At 42.0% G+C, this 26,090-nt stretch overlaps 1 protein-coding gene and 1 long non-coding RNA gene across 4 annotated transcripts in view; one reads left to right on the plus strand and one right to left on the minus strand.

Moving 5' to 3' along the window:
- Positions 1-26,090, minus strand: part of LOC122237907 — a 191,774-nt gene that overhangs the window by 87,705 nt on the left and 77,979 nt on the right. For 2 of the 3 annotated variants that reach the window (XR_006216658.1, XR_006216657.1), the window contains exon 2: positions 6,834-6,987. The exons of the other annotated variant lie outside the window; for it this stretch is intronic. This is a non-coding gene — a long non-coding RNA (uncharacterized LOC122237907). The remainder of the gene's footprint in view (positions 1-6,833; positions 6,988-26,090) is intronic. 3 annotated transcript variants of the gene reach the window in all.
- LOC102954512 (ATP synthase membrane subunit K, mitochondrial-like) lies at positions 1,478-1,746 on the plus strand. Its single transcript, XM_042983512.1, has one exon. The coding sequence runs from the start codon at positions 1,478-1,480 to the stop codon at positions 1,652-1,654; it is 177 nt and encodes a 58-aa protein (XP_042839446.1). The 3' UTR covers positions 1,655-1,746.

A 26,090-nucleotide genomic window follows, 5' to 3' on the forward strand; every position in this document is an offset into this window, starting at 1 on the left:
TTATGAGATAAAGCAGATTCAAAAGAATTCCACAAAGAGAATTTGGGGCCAGCCTGACAACTCTCCCTCAGCTTGCCTTCATACAGGTGTAGAGGCCTACTATTCAAAACGGTGACCTCACTGGGTGTTTCCTCAGACTTTTGCTGTCATACCCAAATAAAGCGTTTATAGATACCCTGCAAACAGTGATTGTAGCCATTAGAGTTTAAAAGTACTAAACTCCTTACCACTGAGTATTAACTGAAAGCTTTAAGAGGAGCAACAGAGACAGAAGTTTGTCTGAAGGACATCAGTTAAAGTCATTCCCCCAGAATATTTGCTTAGCACATGCTGCCACCTGCTTTGCCCAGGCTAAGATATGGGAGTCTTTGCGACCAGGCAAAACATCAAGTGCTCTGCTGTTTTGATACCATTCGGTAGCCCCCTTCTCCCTAGACCCCTTATGGTGCATGTCCTCTACCTACTTTACAGAGAATTGAAAATAAACTTGTGGAATAATTGGAATTAAAACCCTTGCCCCTGACTTCAAAAAGGACTTCCCATTGTTTTTCCACTATATCACATTCCTCCTACTTTTAGAAATAAAATAATTTCTTCCGAGAACACAGTTCCCCTCTACTTTGTAAGGTAGATGTTTGTCCGACCAACAAGCAAATTTAAGAAACTCGCTATCTCTCCTTCCATCTTTGAAAAACAAGGCTGTATGTAAACAATCTAATCAAACATAGAATTTGTAATATCCGTTGGAAATTGAAGGACATTAAAAATGGTGGCTTCTAATAAGCATGCTGGGATTGTCATCTGCATGGCAAAGGATCTCTAGGGAGAAGGGAAAAGATTGGTCAAGCACAATTATCTTGTATAACAGTTAAAATTTTTAACCACTCCAATATGTTGATGGTGAGATTTAATCTTAGTGTAAAGATACCTTTGTGAACCATTGGGATTTATCATGCACACAAAGCAATTTAGACATGCATGGTTCTTGCCTTTAAGGATCTTTCTAAAATGGAATCCCTCTCCATGGATACTCATTTGTATTGGTGGAATTTCTTGCTAAGAAAACAAAATGTCTTTCAAAATCCCAGGTTGTTATCAACTTGTCATATTGGAAAGATAATACAATTTCAGCTGAATATTCCCTCTCCAGTCAAACGTTAATGAGATAATGAGCTCAGTTTAATTTCCTGGTAAGGACACCATTTTCAAATCACTAAGTCCCCAGACAATTCTGGCATTTCTCACCACCTTCATTCTTGGAGCCTTCATTTTTGCTGCCCTTCATTTACAAAGAAACCGTACACGATGCAGTTTCCAATTTTTAGCACAACCTTTCCCCAGTTTGAATTTCATCTTAGCCTATATTTTATTTGCCTATCTGGTCCCACTGCCCATCGCCTTCATTAAGAGAGAGAGACAGACACATAGGCTGAAGGACACAACCAGCGGAATTGGTGTCTTTTGCAAGATGGAAATCATGGCAGGTCCAGAAACTGATGCCCAATTCCAATTCACTGGTATGAAAAAACACTTCAGCTCTTACACCCTCACAGGTAGAATGAATTGTGTACTGGCCACATATGGAGGCATCGCTTTGATGGTCTTGTACTTCAAGTTAAGGTCTAAAAAAACACCAGCTGTGAAAGCAACATAAACAGATTTTAAAGTGTACCTCATCTGTTAAGTTCCCATGCCTGGAGAAGCTAATGTCAACACATCATGTGGTACTCAATTTGTACAATAAATTATGAAACTGGAAAGAAAAAAAATAGAGAGACAGACAGACAGACAGAGACTGGAATGGAGAAGACATTGCACTAGCGACTAAGAACACATACTAATAGACTAAGAGCCTATTCTTAGAGTGTGTAGCCCAGTGTAGATAACTGGCTGACCCACCTAAGTATTCTGTGCTGGGAAAAGGGGTGTAGCCTTGTGGGAACGCCATGGAGTGTTTATTCCTGCTTGGAGGAATCAGAAAAGGCTTCTTAGAGGAGATACTTTTCAACTGAGCCTTCAAGGATGAGTAAGAATATCCAAGGTGAAGAAAAGAAGATACGGATACTCCCTAAATGCTTGAAATACACCAGGGACTTCGGAGGTATGACAGGAAAGTGAAAGTGGATGAGTATATTGTGACCCGATGGGGGACTTGAATCCTATGTGAAGACATTGTACTTCATCCTGTGATCTAAAAAAGTCTACCATGGGGGCGCCTGGGTGGCTCAGTCACTTAAGCATCCAACTCTTGGATTTCAGCTCATGTCATGATCTCACAGTTCATGAGCTCAAGCCCCGCTTTGGGCTCTGGGCTGACAGTATGGAGCCTGCTTGGAATTCTCTCTCTCTCTCTCTCTCTCTCTCTCTCTCTCTCTCTCTCTCTTTTTTCTTCTTCTTCTTCTTCTTCTTCTTCTTCTTCTTCTTCTTCCTCTCCCTCTCTGCTCCCCTCTCTCAGCCTCTCCGCCACTTGTGCTCTGTCTCCCTCAAAATAAATAAACTTAAAAAAATTTTTTTTTCTAACTTACCATAGATTTTTTCAGCAAGGAAACAACAGCTTCAAAACTGGAAATCATGGTTAAAGTAGAAGTCAGAGAAACTTGTCAAGGGAAATTTCAAAGACAAAATAGGAGGGGAGGAGACCCTAAACCAGGATATTGGGAGTGGACAGGAGAGAAAAGGGGAGGTAGGACAACCTCCTGCTTCCTAGTATCACAAGCAGATCTCCTATGAGCATTTCTGTTCTCATATCCTCCACACTTTAAACGTTTATCCGTTTCCCATCCCTCATGCACACTTCTGCTGAGAGCTAAAAACAAGGTTCTCTGCATTCATTTGAATCTCTTTTTATGTTTTGAAAATGAAGACTGGCAGATAATAATATCTCATCAGCTCAATTCCCAAAACACCAGCTGGTGGCCTCTTCGGGGTGACCTGGAACAAGCCACAGAGAGCGTGGTTGACTGTGCTTGCTGCTGATTAAGGCTAACTCCAGGTTCCACAGGCTGCGACAGCCAGCTGGGACACTGCTACCTTCCAGCAGATACTCCACGTCGATCTTCATTTGCACTGAAGGCACAGGCTCACACCTTTCATCAGAATAATGAGCAAAGACGCCCACAATAACGAAATTGGATTCTTTGTGTGATGGCGTCTCTCCCCAGTCTTTCCATCTGTACCAGTTCTCCATTCTCTCTATCATGTCAGAAGGGGTTCAGTGACCTGAATGCCTTCCTTCCTGATGATGTCTCCCAATCCAGGTTTGGAGTTAGTTTTCTGAATTTGCTACTGTAATGTCTTCAGGATATTTCAGGGCAGGGGTCTCCAAGCAATATAATGGAATTTATTGACAGAGCTCAGTGTCTCCAAGTCACCTGTCTTCTCAGTGGTTCCTGGGGGGTTTCTCTAGAGAGGTAAGCACAGCTTGATAAAGAAACCACTCCTGCTCTGCCGTTTTACACCCCAAGATGTTAACTAATTTTTTTGTCACAGCTTTCCGGAGCTATAATTCACATACCATAAAATTCATCTTTTGAAAGTATACAATTCAGTGGTCATTAGTACATTCAGAGTCATGCAACCATTATCACCATTTAATTTTAGAACATTCTCATCACCCTACAAAGAAAGTCCATACTCACAGCAGTTACTCTCCATTTCTCCCTCCTGCAAGCCCCTGGGAACCATTAATCTGCTTTCTTTGCGCTTACATATTCCGGACATTTCATATAAATGGAATCACACAATATGTGGCCATAATGTTTTCAAAGTTCATCCATGTTATAGCATATGTTGGTATTTCATTCCCTTTTATTGATAAATAATATTCCATTTTATGGATACGCACATATTATGTACCCATTCATTTGACATGCATTTGGATTGTTTCCACTTTTTGGCTACTATGAATAGTGTGCTATGAACATCTGTGTACAAGTTTTTGCATGGACATATGCCTTTGGCATATGCCTACAAATAGAATTGCCAGTTCACGTGGTAACTCTCCGTTTAACATTTTGAAACACTGTCAAACTATTTTCCAAAGTGGCTGCACCATTGTGCATTCTCACCAGCAATATATGAGGGCTCCAATTTCTGCACACCTTCACCAACACTTGCTCTTATCTGCCACCTGTATTCTAGCCATGCCACTGGGTGTGAAGTGGTATCTCATTATAGGTTTGATCATATTCCTCTAATGACTAAAGACGTTGAGCACCCTTTTAAGTGCTTGTTGGCCATTTGTATACCTTCTCTGGAGAAATATCCATGCAAATCCTTTGCCCACTGTATTTCATTGAAGTATAGTTAACACACAATGTTACATTAGTTTCAGGTGTACAACATAGTGATTGGACAACGCTACACATTATGCTCTGCTCTCCACAAGTATAGCTACCATCTGTCACCATACAACGCTATTGCAATACCAAGGACTATATTCCCAATGCTGTGCCTTTTATTCCCATGACTGGAAGATTATATCTCCCACTCCCCTTCCCTATTTTGCCTATCCCCACCCCTCCCCTGCAGCAACCATCAGTTTCTTCTCTGTATTTGTGGGTCTGTTTCTGCTTTTAGTAGTTTGGGTTTTTTTGTTCATTTGTTTTGGTTTTTAGATTCCACATATGAGTGAAATCATAATGGTATTTGTCTTTCTCTGTCTGACTTATTCCACTTAGTCTGACACCCTCTAGGTCCAATGATATTGTCACAAATGGCAAGGTCTCATTCTAAAAATAGCTGAGAAATACCCCATTGTGCATTTATACCACATCTTCTTTATCCATTCATCTCTTGATGACTGTTTCCCTATCTTGGCGATTATAAATAATGCTGCAATAATCATAGGCTTATGTACCTTTTTAGATTAGTATTTCCATTTGGGGGGAGAGTGGTAAATACTGGATGGTGTAAGTACTGGATCATATGGCATTTCTATGTTTAATTTTTTGATGAATCACCATACTGTTCTCCTTCTTTACCCATTTTTAATTGGGTTCTTTGGTTTTTATTGTTGAGTAGTAAGAACTCTTTATATATTCTAGATACAAATTCCTTATCAGGTATATAATTTGCAGATATTTTCTCCCATTCTATAAGATGATTCTCCTTTTCCTTTTTTTCTTTTCATTTTTCTAAATTTTTTTTAATTTTTTTTTTAATGTTTATTCATTTTTTAGAGACAGGAAGAGACAGAGTGCAAGTGGGGGAGGGTCAGGAGAGAGGGAGACACAGAATCTGAAGCAGGCTCCAGGCTCTGATCTGTCAGCACAGAGCCCAACGCAGGGCTTGAACTCACGGACCGTGAGATCATGACCTGAGCCAAAGTCGGACGCTTAACCGACTGAGCCACCCAGGTGCGTCTCATTTTTTTAAATTTTTTAAGCACAAAACTTTTTAATTTTGATGAAGACCAATGTATCTATTTTCATTGTTGTTGCTAGTGCTTTTAGTCCTATGTCTGAGAAAACAGAGCCTAATCCAAGGTTACAAAGGTTTCCCGTTATATTTTCTTCTAAGAGTTTTACAATTTTAGATTCCTTTGGAGTTACTTTTTGTATACGGTGTGAGGTGGAGACCAGGACCTTAACAATGACTACACAATTTATTTTCCTTTCTCCCTTCCCTGTGGCCCCAATACACACACACACACACACACACACACACACACACACACACACACACACAAACACCCCTCCTTCTCTGAAAGGCCACATCCCTCAGTTGAAATCTCAGTTCCAATTCTGCAAAACTAGAATATTCTGGACCTGTTTCTTCAGGTACAAAAGGAGAGTAAATATACCTGCCATGTAGGATTGCCAGAAGATAAAGTGCAAAAGACCTTTCTACAGCTTCCATTAAACACTTCACTGCAGTTCCTCCTAAGAGAAACTTTGAGAGACTATTGTTCTAAACCAGCAGTCATCAAGCTTTAGTTTACATCACACTCATCTGGCAAGCTTGTTAATACCCAGATTGCTGATCTCCACCTACTACTTTCTTATGCAGAAGTTCTGGGGTGGAGCTTGAAAATCAGCATTTTTTAAACTTTTTTTAAATGTTTATTTATTTTTGAGGCAGAGAAAGACAGAGCATGAACAGGGGAGGGTCAGAGAGAGGGGGACACAGAATCTGAAGTAGGCTCCAGGCTCTGAGCTGTCAGCACAAAGCACGACACGGGGCTCGAACTCATGGACCATGAGATCCTGACCTGAACTGAAGTCGGATGCTTAACTGACTGAGCCACCCAACCACCCCCCAAAATTGGCATTTTTAACAAGGTCCCAAGTGATGCTGATGCTACAGGTCCAGGGACCAGAGGGAGCTTTGAAAATCATTAGGAATATAAAATGAATGTGTGGTGGAGAAGAGACCACTCCAGAGCAGAAGGAGAGCAAGTGCCCCAGACTAGAAGGACTCTCCTTTGATGAACTACAAGAACCAGTGGAAAAATTACAACTCACCATGTGAATTTGAATCCTATGTCTTATGTCCCTTCTGATGAAAGGCACCAGGAGATAAACTCTATTTTCCCCACATAATATATGCAACTTAATGAATCTTTATCTTGTCTTTGTAAGTAGCAGTATAGTTCTGGTGAAATTATTCTCTAAATATGTAAGACACAATTGGAATACTTGACCCAGCTGAAGCCCACCTCATCCCTGCCTCTTCCTCTGGGATACCCTGACCCAGGCGAGAGTCTGCACATCATTGGTCCCAGTGCTAATTAACCCACACTTTAAGGTGACTATCCAACCAAGGGTCTCCCCTCTCCCTTACCTGGTCTAACCTGTACTTGCCCAAATCTCCTCTTTGAAATCTTATCTCACCTCCAAGCCCCTGTCATTGCTCCCATTTCTGACACTCCAATCTTGGTGTTTATTCTTGATCTCCTTGGTGTCTGAAACGTTTCCATTTCTTGTGCATTTGAACTTGTTTCATCCCTCCAGCTCCAAGCGTCCCATGCCTCCTCAGTGTGGAAACCTTTCGATTGCAATGGTAAAATGTTCATGATATGTTAAAAAGCAGATGGCTTGATCATATGTCTGATACGATGCTGTATTATAAAAATAAGTGTATCTATACATAGAGATAGGTCTAAAATGTATACATCAGAAATTCAGGGTATTGTCACTTAGGATGATTTTATATTTAGGAGTGTTTTTGCATTTTTTTTAGTTGTTTAATAAAGATAATTAACTACCTTAATGAGCACCTAAACATTAAAGCAACGGACAATCCAGATGAAAATGGCAAAGGACTTCAGTAATTCACTGAAAAGATAACACAAGTGACCTTAAACATATGGAAGTATACTCACTTCATTCATCCTAAGAAAGTGGCATAAAAAAAAATTCCAAAATTTGAGAACATACTCTAATATCAAAAGTTTGGGGAAACATATTTTGATACCATGGTAAAGGCAGTATATATTTGCTCAGTCACTCTGGAGGGCAACTGGCAGGAACCATCAAAATGACACACACATTTACCCTTTGACTCAGCAACCTTGTTTCTGGGAATTGCTCCTAGATGTATCTGCATATGTACTGAAGGGTTTGTGTATAATTTTTTTCCAGAATTGTCTATAATAACAAGTTGGAATAACCCAGGGGTCCTTCAAGGGGGGCTGTTTAAGTAATTTGTGGCACATTCATATAACACTATGTAGTAGATCATAGAATAAAGAAGCTCTCTCTACATTTTTATGGGAAGACTTTTTTGTGACAAAAACCAGGTCTAGAAGACTGTATATGGTATGCTACCTTTTGTATAAAATGTGAGGTGTTGGGGAGATAAAAATATATGTTTATATTTGCAGCAGATGGAAACTAGGTAATGGGGGCATGAATAGAATACAGATTATTCAACATACACTTATGTTGTTTTGATTTATGTTCCATCTGCATGTGTCACTCAATTGCTTGTATACATTATATATATGTAGAGAGAGAGAGAGAGGAAGGAATTGGCTCACTGGAGGCTATGGAGGCTATATATGGAGGCTAAATGCCTTGATCTGCCATCAGTAAGCTGGAGACCCACAAAAGCCAATGGCATAAATTCCAATCTAAATCCTAAGGCCGTAGGGGCACCTGGGTGGCCCAGTTGGTTGAGCCTCCAACTTCAGCTCAGGTCATGATCTTGCAGTTCATGAGTTCAAGCCCCTCATTGGGCTCTGTGCTGACAGCTCAGAGCCTGGAGCCTGCTTTAGATTCTGTGTCTCCCTCTCTCTCTGCCCCTTTCTCTCTCTCTCTCTGTATCTGTCTCTGTCTGTCTGTCTGTCTCTCTCTCTCTCAGAGCCTGGCGGCTGCTTCGGATTCTGTGTCTCCCTCTCTCTCTGCCCCTCCCCCACTCATGCTGTCCCCCCCCCCAAAAAAAACAAATAAACATTAAAAAAATTTTTTTAAACAATAATGTTGAGTTTAAAAAATCATGTCACCAAAAAATACATCAGGTTACAAATTATATTACAGTATAGTAATATCTCTATTTTTTTATTTAAAAAAATTTTTTTAATGTTTATTAAAACTTCTGCACTGCAAAGGAAACCATCAACAAAACTAAAAGGCAACCGACAGAATGGGAAAAGATATTTGCAAATGACATATTGGACAAAAGGCTAGTATCCAAAATACATAAAGAACTCACCAAACTCCACACCCAAAAAACAAATAATCCAGTGAAGAAATGGGCAGAAGACATGAACAGACACTTCTCCAAAGAAGACATCCAGATGGCCAACAGTCACATGAAAAGATGCTCAACATCATTCCTCATGACGGAAATACAAATCAAAACCACACTGAGATATCACCTCATGCCAGCCAGAGTGGCTAAAATGAACAAATCAGGAGACCATAGATGCTGGAGAGGATGTGGAGAAACGGGAACCCTCTTGCACTGTTGGTGGGAATGCAAACTGGTGCAGCCGCTCTGGAAAACAGCATGGAGATTCCTCAAAAAATTAAAAATAGATCTACCCTAGGACCCAGCAATAGCACTGCTAGGAATTTACCCAACGGATACAGGAGTGCTAATGCATAGAGGCACTTGTACCCCAATGTTTATAGCAGCACTTTCAACAATAGCCAAATTATGGAAAGAGCCTAAATGTCCATCAACTGATGAATGGATAAAGAAGATGTGGTTTATATACACAATGGAGTACTACTTGGCAATGAGAAAGAATGAAATCTGGCCCTTTGTAGCAATGTGGATGGAACTGGAGAGTGTTATGCTAAGTGAAGTAAGTCAGGCAGAGAAAGACAAATACCACATGTTTTCACTCTCATGTGGATCCTGAGAAACTTAACAGAAGACCATGGAGGAGGGGAAGGGGAAAAAAAAAAAAGTTACAGAGAGGGAAGGAGCCAAACCATAAGAGACTCTTAAAAACTGAAAATAAACTGAGGGTTGATGGGGGATGGGAGGGAGGGGAAAGTGGGTGATGGGCACTGAGGAGAGCACCTGTTGGGATGAGTACTGGGTGTTGGATGGAAACCAATTTGACAATAAATTTCATATTAAAAATTTTTTTAATGTTTATTTTTTAAGACAGAGAGAGCATGAGCAGAGGAGGGTAGAGAGAAAGAGGGAGACACAGAATCCGAAGCAGGCTCCAGGCTCTGAGCTGTCAGCACAGAGCCTGACACGGGGCTCGAACTCACGAGCTGTGAGATCATGACCTGAGCTGAAGTCGGACACCCAACCGACTGAGCCACCCAGGCACCCCAATCATATCTCTATTTTTAAAGATAAACAGGTATTTTTCTGTGAATAGAGAGATTGTAAGAATACAAAATAACAAATTACTAAAAATTAACTACTCTTATCTCTGGGTAGTGGGATTGTGGGAAAGGCTTATTGTGTCCTTCTTGTTTATCTGTATTTTCTAAATTACATATAAAGAACATGTCTTAAAGAAAATAAAAGATTTTTTAAAATAGAAGAATGTTTCAACTCCTCAATTATTTCAGTGTTTTAAAATCTGTGCCTGTATTTGTTGTCAACCTTCAGATTTTACCAAATGCATCCACCCACAAATATTTTTAAGGAATTAGCTGTCATGAAATAAGATGTTCTCAGAAGGTTAGTCAAGTAGATATTCCCCAAAATACATGGAATAAACCAAGAACGAAGATGTCTTCTGGTCCAGGCAACACTAACTCTAACCCAGGAGAGGAATGAAGGGAAGCAGGAAGCAGGAGACAGGGAGGGAGCTAGACAAGGTTGGCTCCAGGAGAGCAAAATCTGATGTGTGGCCCATGGGGATCAGGGGTTGGGGGGTGGGTGTCATTGAGAAATGTGTTACAAACTTTAGGATTTGAAAGTTCGTAAAAATAGGACCTGAACTCAATAACTGTGGAAATGATGGTTACAGAACAGAATGTGGATGCTATAAACACTGACACAGTAAAAATAGGAGTAAGGGTGTGGGGAGGGAAGGGGAGAGGGGGGAGAGCTATTCAGGTGCTAATTTTCTCCATCTTCTTAGCAAGGAGTCACTCAATACTGTCAAAAATGGAAGCACAGAGTTATAAACCACACACAAGGATTTCCATTTCTTAATTTTTTCCTAGTCTTTTCTCATAACCTTAGAAAGATCTTTTAAAAACTAAACACTCTGGAGGTAGGGAAACATTCATGTGAGTTCAGCACTTCCTATAAATTCACTTGTTTCTTTTTTTTCTGTTGACTTAATATAAAACCAAAGTTAATACACTGTGCCAAAAGCAACTTATTGATCTGATTTTATTTGATGATCTTACTCCTATCTGCACATACAGTGGATATGAAGAGAAAGATGAATTTAATGTTACTATTAAAAATATCTGGGTGGTGGAATTGTGCTATAAGAACTCTCTTTTCTATACCTGTATAATTTTGCAGAAAATCTTCATCAAAGGTAGAAAATGTAGATATACTCAATCGATTTTTTCATTGTGGGTCGGCTTAACATAGAGTATTTGCTGAATAGTGCTTACCTAGGTAGAAGGGAAGGGTTGAGTAATGTCACCTCCACATTAAAAAATCTTTTTTTTTTTTTTTTTTTTTTTTTTTTTTTTTTTTTTTTTGCAGTGAGTTTGAGATATTAAGCCTTCTTCCTAGCATGGTGCCTTTGGTCAATAGGTACAGAGTAACCAGGCTCCCAAAAGATATGGAGGGCACCAGTAGAGGTCCCTTGTCCTGTACGGTTTCAAGATTGAAAACAGCCCCTTGATATTGACAGCCTTGTGGAATTTGATGGCTGATTATATTATGAATTGGAAATTGGTTTAAAAGATGGGCAATCAGGAGTGAGAAAAAAATAAGTACTCACAGAGAGGCAAGGAATAAAGCTTATTAAAGAAATCGAACATTTGAAAATATCTTAAATGTCAGTGTAAATGAGTCCATCACATTAATCAGTATCATGGCAAGAAAATCTATTGTGTTACTGGAACCCAGTATGACAATTATCCTTTTATTTTTCTACTTACAAGAAGTTCAGCTCTTAAGCTAACAACAAAGATGATGATCTTCTTTCTAAAGTCTCCTAAAGAGAAAAACTTTCCATAAATCTCTTGACAAACTATGGCAAAATTTCTAAATTCTGAAGATCAGAGATTTTTATTAGATCAGAATTTTCTCCTCTATGCCAGCAATTTCCTTTAATCATTTTTGCAAAAGCGCTCTTTTCCACATACCCAAACACTCAACACAGTAAGTAGCATCAACCAGTGAATGGCTATTTAGCAAGCTCACTTTCTAACTTATCAACTCAGTGGAAACTTGTAGAAGGCTGCAAGAGCAAATTTGGTATGTGCCTATTAGCCCCAAATCTACCGGATGCATATCAGGTGTTGGAATTCCAAAACAGGAACCCTAACAGGGCATTCCCCAAAGTGTTTGCTTGAAAACCACGCATCCAAGTCACTGACTTAAGCATTGCTACTTAAGTTTCTTAAACGTTCAATATTCCTATGTAAAATCATCCTCTATCCCTAACCTCCTAGAACAGCATATGGAAGAATATTGAGTATGAGTTGAAAAATTCTGTGAATGGCTTATGTGTTTGATAAATACCAGGCTCTAAACAATTAATCAGTAAACACCACGGAATCACCACAATGGAAATAGCCCTACGTTTGGGAGGCATGTCGCCCCGGATCCTAATTTCCCCTCTGCCGGTAAGTGTTCTGTGAGCCAAATGGCTTCACTTTTCTGAGTCTGCACTTTCACATTTGTAAAAAATAAGCCCTTAATGTGCCTTCTAAGTCGAACTTATAAATTCTGATCCAACTAAACCAGGCCAGTAAAGCACAAGATGACATTTCTGGTAGGAAGGAAGCCTGTCCTAGTGAGGACACTGGGACAAGTAGATCCAGGGAGAGAGCAAGTCAGTGCCACTGTTGTTGAGTGGGCTTGTCAAGGAGGAGGAGCAGGACACTGAGTACTTTCAACAGTCACACATGCCACAGCAGGAAACCACGTAGAATGTGAAGCATCCCAATGAAAGGAAGAGCCCAGATTAATACTTGTGGTTCACGTAAGCACCCAGAACAAATATTCTCCTGTAAAACAGTCACCTCAGAATTGGAAGACTGCTCTTCGTTTATTCATCTAAAGAGGACTCTATCTTCTTAAGAATAGGTTATAGAATCCTTTTGAGGCTATGGTCCTGCCCCCTGTGCTCTCTGATGGAAGTGAGGTGAGGCGAAGCAGGCACTGAATCCAAGTTTCAGTGAAATCCAGAACCACAGGAGTAATTTTTTAATTGTCCTTGTTTACTTGAAAATAATGGGATAATTTAAAGCAGGCATTTTACCACCCTATATCCACCATACCCACATGTTCCTCACCTCTTCCCATAAACCCACACACACATTTACAGGTATACACACACTCTGACATGCACACTGTGAAAGTGGATAAAAGAAACCTTATTTTAAATGGGGTCCAGAACCCAGAAAGGGAAGCTCTCATACACTACCACTCTTTGTCAGTTGCAGAGCCAATGAGAAGAGTCCTACTTTACTTCCTTGTCCAGCAACAAGTTCAGCCAATAAGAAAATACCACAACTCAGCCAATAAGAAATCATCACCAGCCAGGGCTCTGGCTCTCCTCCAATGGACTTCCCTTCAAAGTCTTTCCTCCTAACTTCCTCCTCTTTTCTATAAAGTAACAATCCTCTTTTGTGATCTCCAGACGAGCTATGGTTTGCCATAGCTTGCATGTCCCTAACTGCAAGCCCTCTGCTATTCCCCAATAAACCCGCGTTCGTAACTGGCTGTTATACTTTAAGGTGGACAACACACACAATCTCCTCTCTTCTGTATCTCTTAAAAATGCATATTTACCTTCTGTCTCTCTCTCTATAGATATAGATATAGATATCAGATTCCATCGTACACCTCCAGGAAAATCCATTGACTTTCAGACAACCAGTGCTCTCCCGTGTGCTGTTGTCATCAAGTCAGCTGAAGAATAGAGAGTGGACATGGAAATATTACAATAGAATGATCCAGACTACCCAGTTAACAATGGTTACTCTGCTCACCAGCATCTCCAACCGAGAAACACATGTAGGAATTTGTTAGCCAGTGACAAAGAGCACACTCGTGCACCAGCTGGAGTACCATGAACAGAACTCTGGCACTCAACTGCCAAATGTCTATCGGGACGAGGTAGCAAATGAGCTACACTAGTAGAAAATTTTCAGAAAGAAAACTGCATTTCCATTCCTATCTTAAAACTTATGACTTACTGAGTTTCAAAGTATCCACAGTCTATACTAGATCTATTTTCAAAACTCCAAAGATAAAATAGCTCAGAGTCAAAGAAGTGAGAGTGACTTTATTAAACTTCATATTCGCCTGAGGAACTCCTTCTTTCATTGTGTTTATTATTTATTTATACCTGGCTTCATTCTGGAAAAGAATTCACTACTGAAAGGGGAAAATTACACAGAACCAGCCAATCTCATATCACATGATACTATCCCCCTGCCTCTGGTTCTTTAGGCTGATCATAATGAGCATCGCAAACAGTAAGACAGTGGACAGTAAGCCACACACACCTAAGAGTTGCCTCATTTTTGCTCTAACCTCTCCTTCAATTACTTGGATCTACAAAATCCAGATGTCCTTGACCATCACAAGATTCAGAACATGACTTCTTCCAGATCTCAGCATCTCATGATTCTTCAGCTAGAAAGTTCCACCTAACTCTCCCACCACAGAAGCCAACAACTAACAGGGCCTTTTGGCTTCTGCCCCTTTTGAGCCACTCCACTCACCCAGAGAAGAGAAGAGAATGTTGAGACCAAAACTGGACATGTTAGATTCATCTCCAAAATTCAGCCCCTCTCCCTCTCTCTCTGACTTTGGCCCAGACCCAGGCTTCAGTTTCCTTATCTGCAAAATGAAGATTATAATATCTACTCTACCTGTACCCAAGTTTGTTATATTGACCAAATCTACTAAAATGATGAAAGTGAATTTACTTTAAAACATTAAAAGATAAAACAAATGTAAATAAATAAAATAACCCCAAAACTTGAACTTGATTTTAGTTAATTCTAAATTTGTAACACTGCATAACAGAAAAAAATAACTTCTGTTGGGGAAAAAAATCTGAGTTTCAATCCTTGTTCTGTTACTAAATTGCTATGTAATTTTGGATAAGTTCCTTGACCTCTCTGAACCTCAATGTCGTCATCTGTAGTCTTAATCAATGCTCTTGTCTTTGCAAGTAACAGAAGCCATCTTTGATTCGAGGAAAGGGAGGTGCGAAATAAAAGAACACCAGGCTGTTTTACGGAATCCAAAGACAGGAAGTGCAGTCAGCCTCGGGAACAAAGACGACCAAGAAATACAAAGTCCTCAGGAATCCAGGCATTCTGTCACTTCATCTCTTTCTGACCTCATGCGTTACAAGTTATGATGTCTGTGTCTCTTTACAGACTGGTTTTTTTTTTTGTTTTTTTTTTAATGAGATTTCTACAAGTCGAAGTTCTAACCTCAGACTTTAGTTACATGGTATAAAATTGTTCTCCAGAATTTTGTAATCATTTTGTAATCCATTTTGTAATCAAATTGTGTACTATTTCTCAATGCCATTACCAATCCCACATTCTGTTATTCTTTTAAATAGTTGTCATTCTCACAAGTGAAAATCGGTGTCTCAGTCTAATCTCCATTTCTCTTGTTACTGATAAAATCGAGAATCTTTACCTCTCTTTCCTTTTTTTTTTAATTTTATTTATTTTTTGAGATGTAATCGGCATATAACATTATCTTAGTTTCAGGTGTACAACATAGTGAGTCGATATTTGCGTATAGTGCGAAATGATCACAACAAGCCTAGTTAACATCCATCACCCCACATAGTTTCGAATATATTTCCTCTTGTAATGAGAACTTTTAAGATCTATTCTCTTAGCAACTTTCAAATATACAAATAGTATTATTTGCTATAGTTAACATGCTGTCCAGACTGACTTTCTCAACATCTCCACACAGATGGCATAAAATGGCTGCCACCACTCCAAACAACCGGCATCCCGTGTATTAGTCTCAGGAAAGAACAGTTGATGGGCTGAGCTTGGGTCCACAATCTACCCCTGGTCTACTCAGCCAAGGTCAGGAGACAGGTGTCAGAGTAAAACATGGCATTGGAGCCTTGCCACTATGAGAAGTGATTTTCAGAGATGAAGGCCATGGGTTCAAGGAAGCTTAGAAACTTGTCTGGGATGACCAAAGCCTTTGCTGTGACTATACCATGACCCAGCTTCTCCCTCTACCTGATGCCTGCTCCCTTCCTTGCCCCACGGGCGTTAAACCCAGGAACTCCCCTAACAAACTTCCCACGTGCCAGTCTCCATCTCAGAGCCTGCTCCCTAGAGAATCTACTTGCACCACCTCGGTACCACACCTGTAACAGAGAGATGCAATTTATAGAGTGGTAATGACTGTCACAGGATGCATATAGAAGGCATTCGGTGCACGTTAGTTTCTTTTACTCCTCTCGGATTTTCCAGGGGACAATTTATAGCAAACCTGCTACTAAACTCTCCAGGACCAGGGCCCTTGTTTGTGTGACTCAGATTTGAGGTCATAAATTAAGACCAAGCCCAGAATCAGCTTCTCTCCACCAGATGGCAAGAGCCAAGCCGAGCATCAGCAGCTGGGCCAAAAATAGGAGCCAGGAGATGTCTGCCAGCAATCTTGGGCCCCATTCTTCTGCTTCCTCCAGGACCACGTCCACTATCCCACCAGGCCTCTGGAGCACACACAATGTTTTTGGAAGGTTAATCAGCAACAGTCCACCCAGGGCCCACCATGTGCCAGACTCACATCTTAGGTAGACGAGGAGGTCGGCATTTAGAAAAAGCCAATCAGCAACCCAAGACGCAGTGATGATGGTTAAGTGTCCAAGACTAGAACAGACCATAAATAAAAGAATTTAGAAAAGGCCAAGTCACGTCCTACTGAGAAGGCAAAGAAGAGTTTCATGGGAAGCTACCACCTGGGGCTTGAAGAATAGAACGGATTAATGAATTCAGAGCTTTTGATAGGCAGAAATGACGGAGAGCATCCCCGAAGAAGGCACTTATGCCTGAAGAAAAGGAGAGCATCCGGGCTGCCTGATTGTTCAATTCCATGTGCTTGAAACTCATGAAGTGCAATATAGATCTGAGGCCCCTAAGCTTGTTGAGGCTGGAGCCCAGGACTAAGCATATCTGAGGAAAAGTGAAAGGTGTGTGGTGCTTATGATTTAAATAATCGAATGGCCTCAGACTCAGAGGAAGGAAGGTGAGAGGACGAGATGCAGGGGGCCTCCAGACCACACTTGGTTCTTCTTTACGGAGGACCATGTAGCCGGCCACCAGAATTTGGCTTCTGCAATCTAGAACCAGAGGAGGCCGCATCATTTCCTTCAAGCATCTTAAGAAATAGAGAAAGTGTACTTGCCTCCTGGGCCCTAGGGAACTCACTCAAAGATCAAAACCAGAGAAGACTTGCTCAGAAGACTGGATGAAGGTTCTGAGCACTACTCGGTGGGCTGGATGCTGAGCTAAATGCTCTGGAGACAAGGCAGGACAGGATTAATATTCACAACAACCACGGTGCGCCCGGGTGGCTCAGACAGTTGAGCAACCAACTCTTGATTTTGGCTCAGGTCATGATCTCACTGTTCATGGGTTCAAGCCCTGCACTGGGCTCTGAGCTGACAGTGCGGAAGCTGCTCGGGATTCTCTCTCGGCCCCTCCCCCACCCCACCCCCCATCAAAATAAATAAATTTTAAAAAATACATACATATTCATAACAACCTGATGAAGAAGGTGCACATTATTCCCATTTGCAGATGGGAAAATCAAGGCACAGTAAGTGTCATGTAACTTTCTCATGATCCAAAAGCTCAAACCTGCACAGTCCACCTCCAAGGCCCATGCTTACACCTCTTCTTCCCACTTCAAGGTGAGGGCACTGTGTCCTAAGGCCCTACAATTAGTCCTAACATCTGTGACATTCTTGAATGGCCCTCGGCATGTTGTAGTCCCCGCTGTGCTCCCGTGGACGAAGCCTAGCCAAAGGACTCTCCTTATGGTGGGCACCTGCTTAGCCCAGATTAGCAAGTGTCAGTCCCCTGCCAGCCCACAGTACTACTGCAACAAGCCAATCACTTCCTTCTATGGTCACTCCGACCTCTTGACACTACAAAGGTTGCCGCCCACAGCCCCTGGATGTGGCCCTGCATGGTGTCCGTCTCCTCGGGGCAGGGAGCATATGTGACTAATCAGCTGCTGTTGAGCTCATCTGGCCAATGTCAGGTTTCATGTATTTGGCCATACCCTGGGGTGGGATCCCTCCCTCACCAATGGGGTCCATAGGAAGCAATTAAAACACGCCAAGCCAAAAGCGAAAGGCAAATGGGCAATGGCCAGTGAAATGGGGCAAGAACAAAGGTGAGAACAATACAGAAGACCAAATAATGGCCAGGCATGATTTAGAAGTCTGTGTATTTATGGGTGGGGGCAGGGAGGAACATAGAAGCAGATGCATTAGCTCCATCAGCTTGGTGAAGCTGGGATAAAGAAAAACATTCAAGTGAGGCAGGAATGAGTAATTGACGATCATAACTGTGATTATAAGGCATAATTACAATTAGCTGCACAAGAGTGTTAATCATGAAAATAATTACATGTCAGCTTTCCTCCTAAAGAAGAGAGAATGTAATTAAGTGGCCCAAAGGGGGCGAAGAAAGCACGCCTCCGGGTGATAGAGGTATGGGGTGAAGACCTGATGTTTTGAGGGGTAAACTTTTCTCAGTGTTTCAAATGAATCAGTGAATTTCCTCCATCAAAATATAGGGAAATAGCTAAGAACAAAGGATGGCTTGAGATTTTTCTTCCAAACAAAGCAAACCTAAACTCAAGGAAGAACAATGTAGAGATTGAGAGTCAGGGAGACTTGGGGTGCCTGGGTGGCTCAGTCGGTTAAGCGTCCAACTTCAGCTCAGGTCATGATCTCATAGTTTGTGGGTTCGAACCCTGCATCCGGCTCTGTGCTGACAGCTCAGAGCCTGGAGCCTGCTTTGGGTTCTGTGTCTCCCTCTCTCTCTGTCCCTCCCCTGCTCTCTCTCTGTCTCTGTCTCTCAAAAATGAATAAAAATGTTAAAAATTGAAAACAAAAGTGTCAGGCAGACTTGAATTCAACTTTTTTTTTTTTATTTTGCTAGCTTCTCCCTCTTTCCCTGTCCCTCCCCTGCTCTCTCTCTGTCTCTCAAAAATGAATAAAAATGTTAAAAATTGAGGGGGTTCCGGAAGATGGCGGCGTAGGAGGACGCGGGGCTCACAGCGCATCCGGCCGATCACTTAGATTCCACCTACACCTGCCTAAAGAACCCAGAAAACCGCCAGAGGATTAGCAGAAGGGAGTCTCAGGAGTCAAGCGCAGACTAGAGGCCCACAGAAGAGGGTAGGAAGGGCGGCGAGGCGGTGCGCGCTCCACGGACTGGCGGGAGGGAGCCGGGGCGGAGGGGCGGCTCGCCGGCCAAGCAGAGCCCCCGAGTCTGGCTGGCAAAAGCGGAGGGGCCGGACAGACTGTGTTCCGACAGCAAGCGCGATTTAGCGTCTGGGAGGGCATAAGTTAACAGCTCTGCTCGGAAAGCGGGAAGGCTGGAGGACAAAGGGAGGGAGAGCTGCTGAGCCCCCGGACGGCAGAGCTCAGCTTGGCGGGGACCAAAGGCACCAGCGCCATCTCCCCCGCCCATCCCCCAGCCAAAATCCCAAAGGGAACCAGTTCCTGCCAGGGAACTTGCTCGCTCCGCGCAAACACCCAACTCTGTGCTTCTGCGGAGCCAAACCTCCGGCAGCGGATCTGACTCCCTCCCGCTGCCACAGGGCTCCTCCTGAAGTGGATCACCTAAGGAGAAGCGAGCTAAGCCTGCCCCTCCACCCCCGTGCACCTTGCCTACCCACCCCAGCTAATACGCCAGATCCCCAGCAACACAAGCCTGGCAGTGTGCAAGTAGCCCAGACGGGACACGCCACCCCACAGTGAATCCCGCCCCTAGGAGAGGGGAAGAGAAGGCACACACCAGTCTGACTGTGGCCCCAGCAGTGGGCTGGGGGCAGACATCGGGTCGGACTGCGGCCCCGCCCACTAACTCCAGTTATACACCACAGCACAGGGGAAGTGCACTGCAGGTCCTCACCACGCCAGGGACTCTCCAAAATGACCAAACGGAAGAACTCCCCTCAGAAGAATCTCCAGGAAATAACAACAGCTAATGAACTGATCAAAAAGGATTTAAATAATATAACAGAAAGTGAATTTAGAATAATAGTCATAAAATTAATCGCTGGGCTTGAAAACAGTATACAGGACAGCAGAGAATCTCTTGCCATAAAGATCGAGGGACTAAGGAACAGTCACGAGGAGTTGAAAAACGCTTTAAACGAAATGCAAAACAAAATGGAAACCACAATGGCTCGGCTTGAAGAGGCAGAGGAGAGAATAGGTGAACTAGAAGATAAAGTTATGGAGAAAGAGGAAGCTGAAAGAAAGAGAGATAAAAAAATCCAGGAGTATGAGGGGAAAATTAGAGAACTAAGTGATACACTAAAAAAAAATAATATACGCATAATTGGTATCCCAGAGGAGGAAGAGAGAGGGAAAGGTGCTGAAGGGGTACTTGAACAAATTATAGCTGAGAACTTCCCTGAACTGGGGAAGGAAAAAGGCATTGAAATCCAAGAGGCACAGAGAACTCCCTTCAGACGTAACTTGAATCGATCTTCTGCACGACATATCATAGTGAAACTGGAAAAATACAAGGATAAAGAGAAAATTCTGAAAGCAGCAAGGGATAAACGTGCCCTCACATATAAAGGGAGACCTATAAGACTCGTGACTGATCTCTCCTTTGAAACTTGGCAGGCCAGAAAGGCTTGGCATGATATCTACAGTGTGCTAAACAGAAAAAATATGCAGCCGAGAATCCTTTATCCAGCAAGTCTGTCATTTAGAATAGAAGGAGAGATAAAGGTCTTCCCAAACAAACAAAAACTGAAGGAATTTGTCACCACGAAACCAGCCCTACAAGAGATCCTAAGGGGGATCCTGTGAGACAAAGTACCAGAGACATCACTACAAACATAAAACATACAGACATCACAATGACTCTAAACCCATATCTTTCTATAATAACACTGAATGTAAATGGATTAAATGAGCCAACTAAAAGACATAGGGTATCAGAATGGATAAAAAAACAAGACCCATCTATTTGCTGTCTACAAGAGACTCATTTTAGATCTGAGGACACCTTTAGATTGAGAGTGAGGGGATGGAGAACTATTTATCATGCTCCTGGAAGCCAAAGGAAAGCTGGAGTAGCCATACTTATATCAGACAAACTAGACTTTAAATTAAAGGCTGTAACAAGAGATGAAGAAGGGCATTATATAATAATCACAGGGTCTATCCACCAGGAAGAGCTAACTATTATAAATGTCTATGCGCCAAATACCCGAGCCCCCAGATATATAAAACAATTACTCATAAACATAAGCAACCTTATTGATAAGAATGTGGTCATTGCAGGGGACTTTAACACCCCACTTACAGAAATGGATAGATCATCTAGACACACAGTCAATAAAGAAACAAGGGCCCTGAATGATACATTGGATCAGATGGACTTGACAGATATATTTAGAACTCTGCATCCCAAAGCAACTGAATATACTTTCTTCTCGAGTGCACATGGAACATTCTCCAAGATAGATCATATTCTGGGTCACAAAACAGCCCTTCATAAGTTTACAAGAATTGAAATTATACCATGCATACTTTCAGACCACAATGCTATGAAGCTTGAAATCAACCACAGGAAAAAGTCTGGAAAACCTCCAAAAGCATGGAGGTTAAAGAACACCCTACTAACGAATGAGTGGGTCAACCAGGCAATTAGAGAAGAAATTAAAATATATATGGAAACAAACGAAAATGAAAATACAACAATCCAAACGCTTTGGGATGCAGCGAAGGCAGTCCTGAGAGGAAAATACATTGCAATCCAGGCCTATCTCAAGAAACAAGAAAAATCCCAAATACAAAACCTAATAGCACACCTAAAGGAAATAGAAGCAGAACAGCAAAGGCAGCCTAAACCCAGCAGAAGAAGAGAAATAATAAAGATCAGAGCAGAAATAAACAATATAGAATCTAAAAAAACTGTAGAGCAGATCAACGAAACCAAGAGTTGGTTTTTTGAAAAAATAAACAAAATTGACAAACCTCTAGCCAGGCTTCTCAAAAAGAAAAGGGAGATGACCCAAATAGATAAAATCATGAATGAAAATGGAATGATTACAACCAATCCCTCAGAGATACAAACAATTATCAGGGAATACTATGAAAAATTATATGCCAGCAAATTGGACAACCTGGAAGAAATGGACAAATTTCTAAACACCCACACTCTTCCAAAACTCAATCAGGAGGAAATAGAAAGCTTGAACAGACCCATAACCAGCGAAGAAATTGAATCGGTTATCAAAAATCTCCCAACAAATAAGAGTCCAGGACCAGATGGCTTCCCAGGGGAGTTCTACCAGACATTTAAAGCAGAGATAATACCTACCCTTCTCAAGCTATTCCAAGAAATAGAAAGGGAAGGAAAACTTCCAGACTCATTCTATGAAGCCAGTATTACTTTGATTCCTAAACCAGACAGAGACCCAGTAAAAAAAGAGAACTACAGGCCAATATCCCTGATGAATATGGATGCAAAAATTCTTAATAAGATACTAGCAAATCGAATTCAACAGCATATAAAAAGAATTATTCACCATGATCAAGTGGGATTCATTCCTGGGATGCAGGGCTGGTTCAACATTCGCAAATCGATCAACGTGATGCATCACATTAACAAAAAAAAAGAGAAGAACCATATGATCCTGTCAATCGATGCAGAAAAGGCCTTTGACAAAATCCAGCACCCTTTCTTAATAAAAACCCTTGAGAAAGTCGGGATAGAAGGAACATACTTAAAGATCATAAAGGCCATTTATGAAAAGCCCACAGCTAACATCATCCTCAACGGGGAAAAACTGAGAGCTTTTTCCCTGAGATCAGGAACACGACAGGGATGCCCACTGTCACCGCTGCTGTTCAATATAGTGCTGGAAGTTCTAGCATCAGCAATCAGACAACAAAAGGAAATCAAAGGCATCAAAATTGGCAAAGATGAAGTCAAGCTTTCGCTTTTTGCAGATGACATGATATTATACATGGAAAATCCGATAGACTCCACCAAAAGTCTGCTAGAACTGATACATGAATTCAGCAAAGTTGCAGGATACAAAATCAACGTGCAGAAATCAGTTGCATTCTTATACACTAACAATGAAGCAACAGAAAGACAAATGAAGAAACTGATCCCATTCACAATTGCACCAAGAAGCATAAAATACCTAGGAATAAATCTAACCAAAGATGTAAAAGATCTGTATGCTGAAAACTATAGAAAGCTTATGCAGGTAATTGAAGAAGATATAAAGAAATGGAAAGACATTCCATGCTCATGGATTGGAAGAATAAATATTGTCAAAATGTCAATACTACCCAAAGCTATCTACACATTCAATGCAATCCCAATCAAAATTGCACCAGCATTCTTCTCGAAACTAGAACAAGCAATCCTAAAATTCATATGGAACCACAAAAGGCCCCGAATAGCCAAAGTAATTTTGAAGAAGAAGACCAAAGCAGGAGGCATCACAATCCCAGAATTTAGCCTCTACTACAAAGCTGTCATCATCAAGACAGCATGGCATTGGCATAAAAACAGACACATAGACCAATGGAATAGAATAGAAACCCCAGAACTAGACCCACAAACGTATGGCCAACTCATCTTTGACAAAGCAGGAAAGAACATCCAATGGAAAAAAGACAGTCTCTTTAACAAATGGTGCTGGGAGAACTGGACAGCAACATGCAGAAGGCTGAAACTAGACCACTTTCTCACACCATTCACAAAAATAAACTCAAAATGGATAAAGGACCTGAATGTGAGACAGGAAACCATCAAAACCTTAGAGGAGAAAGCAGGAAAAGACCTCTCTGACCTCAGCCGTAGCAATCTCTTACTCGGCACATCCCCAAAGGCAAGGGAATTAAAAGCAAAAGTGAATTACTGGGACCTTATGAAGATAAAAAGCTTCTGCACAGCAAAGGAAACAACCAACAAAACTAAAAGGCAACCAACGGAATGGGAAAAGATATTTGCAAATGACACATCGGACAAAGGGCTAGTATCCAAAATCTATAAAGAGCTCATCAAACTCCACACCAGAAAAACAAATAACCCAGTGAAGAAATGGGCAGAAAACATGAATAGACACTTCTCTAAAGAAGACATCCGGATGGCCAACAGGCACATGAAAAGATGCTCAACGTCGCTCCTTATCAGGGAAATACAAATCAAAACCACACTCAGATACCACCTCACGCCAGTCAGAGTGGCCAAAATGAAGAAATCAGGAGACTATAGATGCTGGCGAGGATGTGGAGAAACGGGAACCCTCTTGCACTGTTGGTGGGAATGCAAATTGGTGCAGCCGCTCTGGAAAGCAGTGTGGAGGTTCCTCAGAAAATTAAAAATAGACCTACCCTATGACCCAGCAATAGCACTGCTAGGAATTTATCCAAGGGATACAGGAGTACTGATGCATAGGGGCACCTGTACCCCAATGTTTATAGCGGCACTCTCAACAATAGCCAAATTATGGAAAGAGCCTAAATGTCCATCAACTGATGAATGGATAAAGAAATTGTGGTTTATTTACACAATGGAATGCTACGTGGCAATGAGAAAAAATGAAATATGGCCTTTTGTAGCAACATGGATGGAACTGGAGAGTGTGATGCTAAGTGAAATAAGCCATACAGAGAAAGACAGATACCATATGGTTTCACTCTTATGTGGATCCTGAGAAACATAACAGAAACCCATGGGGGAGGGGAAGGAAAGAAAAAAAAAAAAAAAAAAGAGGTTAGAGTGGGAGAGAGCCAAAGCATAAGAGACTGTTAAAAACTGAGAACAAACTGAGGGTTGATGGGGGGTGGGAGGGAGGGCAGGGTGGGTGATGGGTATTGAGGAGGGCACCTTTTGGGATGAGCACTGGGTGTTGTATGGAAACCAATTTGACAGTAAATTTCATATATTAAAAAAAAATGTTAAAAATTGAAAACAAAAGAGTCAGGCAGACTTGAATTCAACTTTTTTTTTTAATTTTGCTAGTTACCAGCTCCATGATATGACACAAACTATAGTATCTTTCTCCAAGTATTAGTTCCCTCAATAGCAAAATAATCATCCTACATGCCTCTCTGACTTGTGAGGAAATGAAGCATGTAAAGGTCTTAAGTCAGTGCCTTACACACAGTGAGAGCTCAGTAGATGTCTGCTGTTGTTATCCAACAGAGAAAGAGGAAAAAAGCCAAGAAGGATGGGAGTGTCTGTACTAGAGAGATGCTAGCCGAAGGTACTGCCCAATTCCCAGGGGCCATGAAGGGAGTAAGTGACCAGCCAGAGCACAGGTATCTCTGGCTGCAAGAAGCAAGCAGGTAAGAGACCACCGGCAACTAGAAGGTGGTCCAAATTCTCCAAAAGGACCAACCAGAGTAGCCGAGGAGAGGAAGCTTCCACGTTAGATATCTGCCAAGCTTAGAGAACTTGAAGCCAGCTTCCAACAGTGCCCGTTAAATAAAATTCTGCTCCCCTGGTCCCTCCACCTGCCCTCTCGTCTCGAACCCAGAGGGGTCAGATATAACCGGTAAGCAGACAGAAGCAGGAAATGGAGGAGAAGCGGACCACACACCTCTCTTTCTTTGCTGCAGGCCTCCTGCCCGAACCCAGCTGGGAAGCGTCTCCACTGGGAGGCAGAGTGGACTTACTGGTTACTACCAGGCAGTACACATTCTACTTTCTGAAATCAGGCTGTTTGTTATTGCAAGTCATTGTTGGGGTTTACACTACCCAAGAGTTACCAGCAAAGTCGGAGTTGTGATCTGGCGGCAGGAAAACCAGCTGTCGCGGGTAGGTCTAAAGGGAGGAGGAGAAGGGGCCCCGCTTTACGGTGGATTCCCATGAATCTCCATCATTCAAAGGACCACATACACAGCCCATACAGAGGCACGTGTAGAATCCTCTGTCTGCACAAGATCGTGTTCTAGACTCCATTTGTGGCAAACCCCACTATATCTAGCTTACATCCAGCATTCTCTTCTGCCTTGCAAAACACCCCCCACAGCAACATGTACATGACAGCTCCAGCCACCACCACCGCCAACAGTGACAAAGGCCAAGCACAACAAAGCTAAACCCAGTCTGTTTGGAGCATTTGCTCAAGCCATGCCGCGTCCCTGAGGATGCCCAACAGTGATGAGGGGGTCTAACCTGACAGTGGTCCTTAAGAGGGCCCCTTTTCAGTGGCATGCTCCCAGCCTGTCCTGCGGGTAGTGGCTTCATTTGAATTTGTCCGCCTCCCTGCTCTTTGAGCAGAGGCCTTGAGGCGAGGTCAGC

This window comes from Panthera tigris, chromosome B1 (genome assembly GCF_018350195.1).
Source record: "Panthera tigris isolate Pti1 chromosome B1, P.tigris_Pti1_mat1.1, whole genome shotgun sequence".
NCBI lineage: Eukaryota > Metazoa > Chordata > Mammalia > Carnivora > Felidae > Panthera > Panthera tigris.

What these genes read in the sequence shown, in the direction of transcription:
- LOC102954512 (XM_042983512.1), top strand. Translation starts at nt 1,478, where the DNA reads ATGGCAGGTCCAGAAACTGATGCCCAATTCCAATTCACTGGTATGAAA.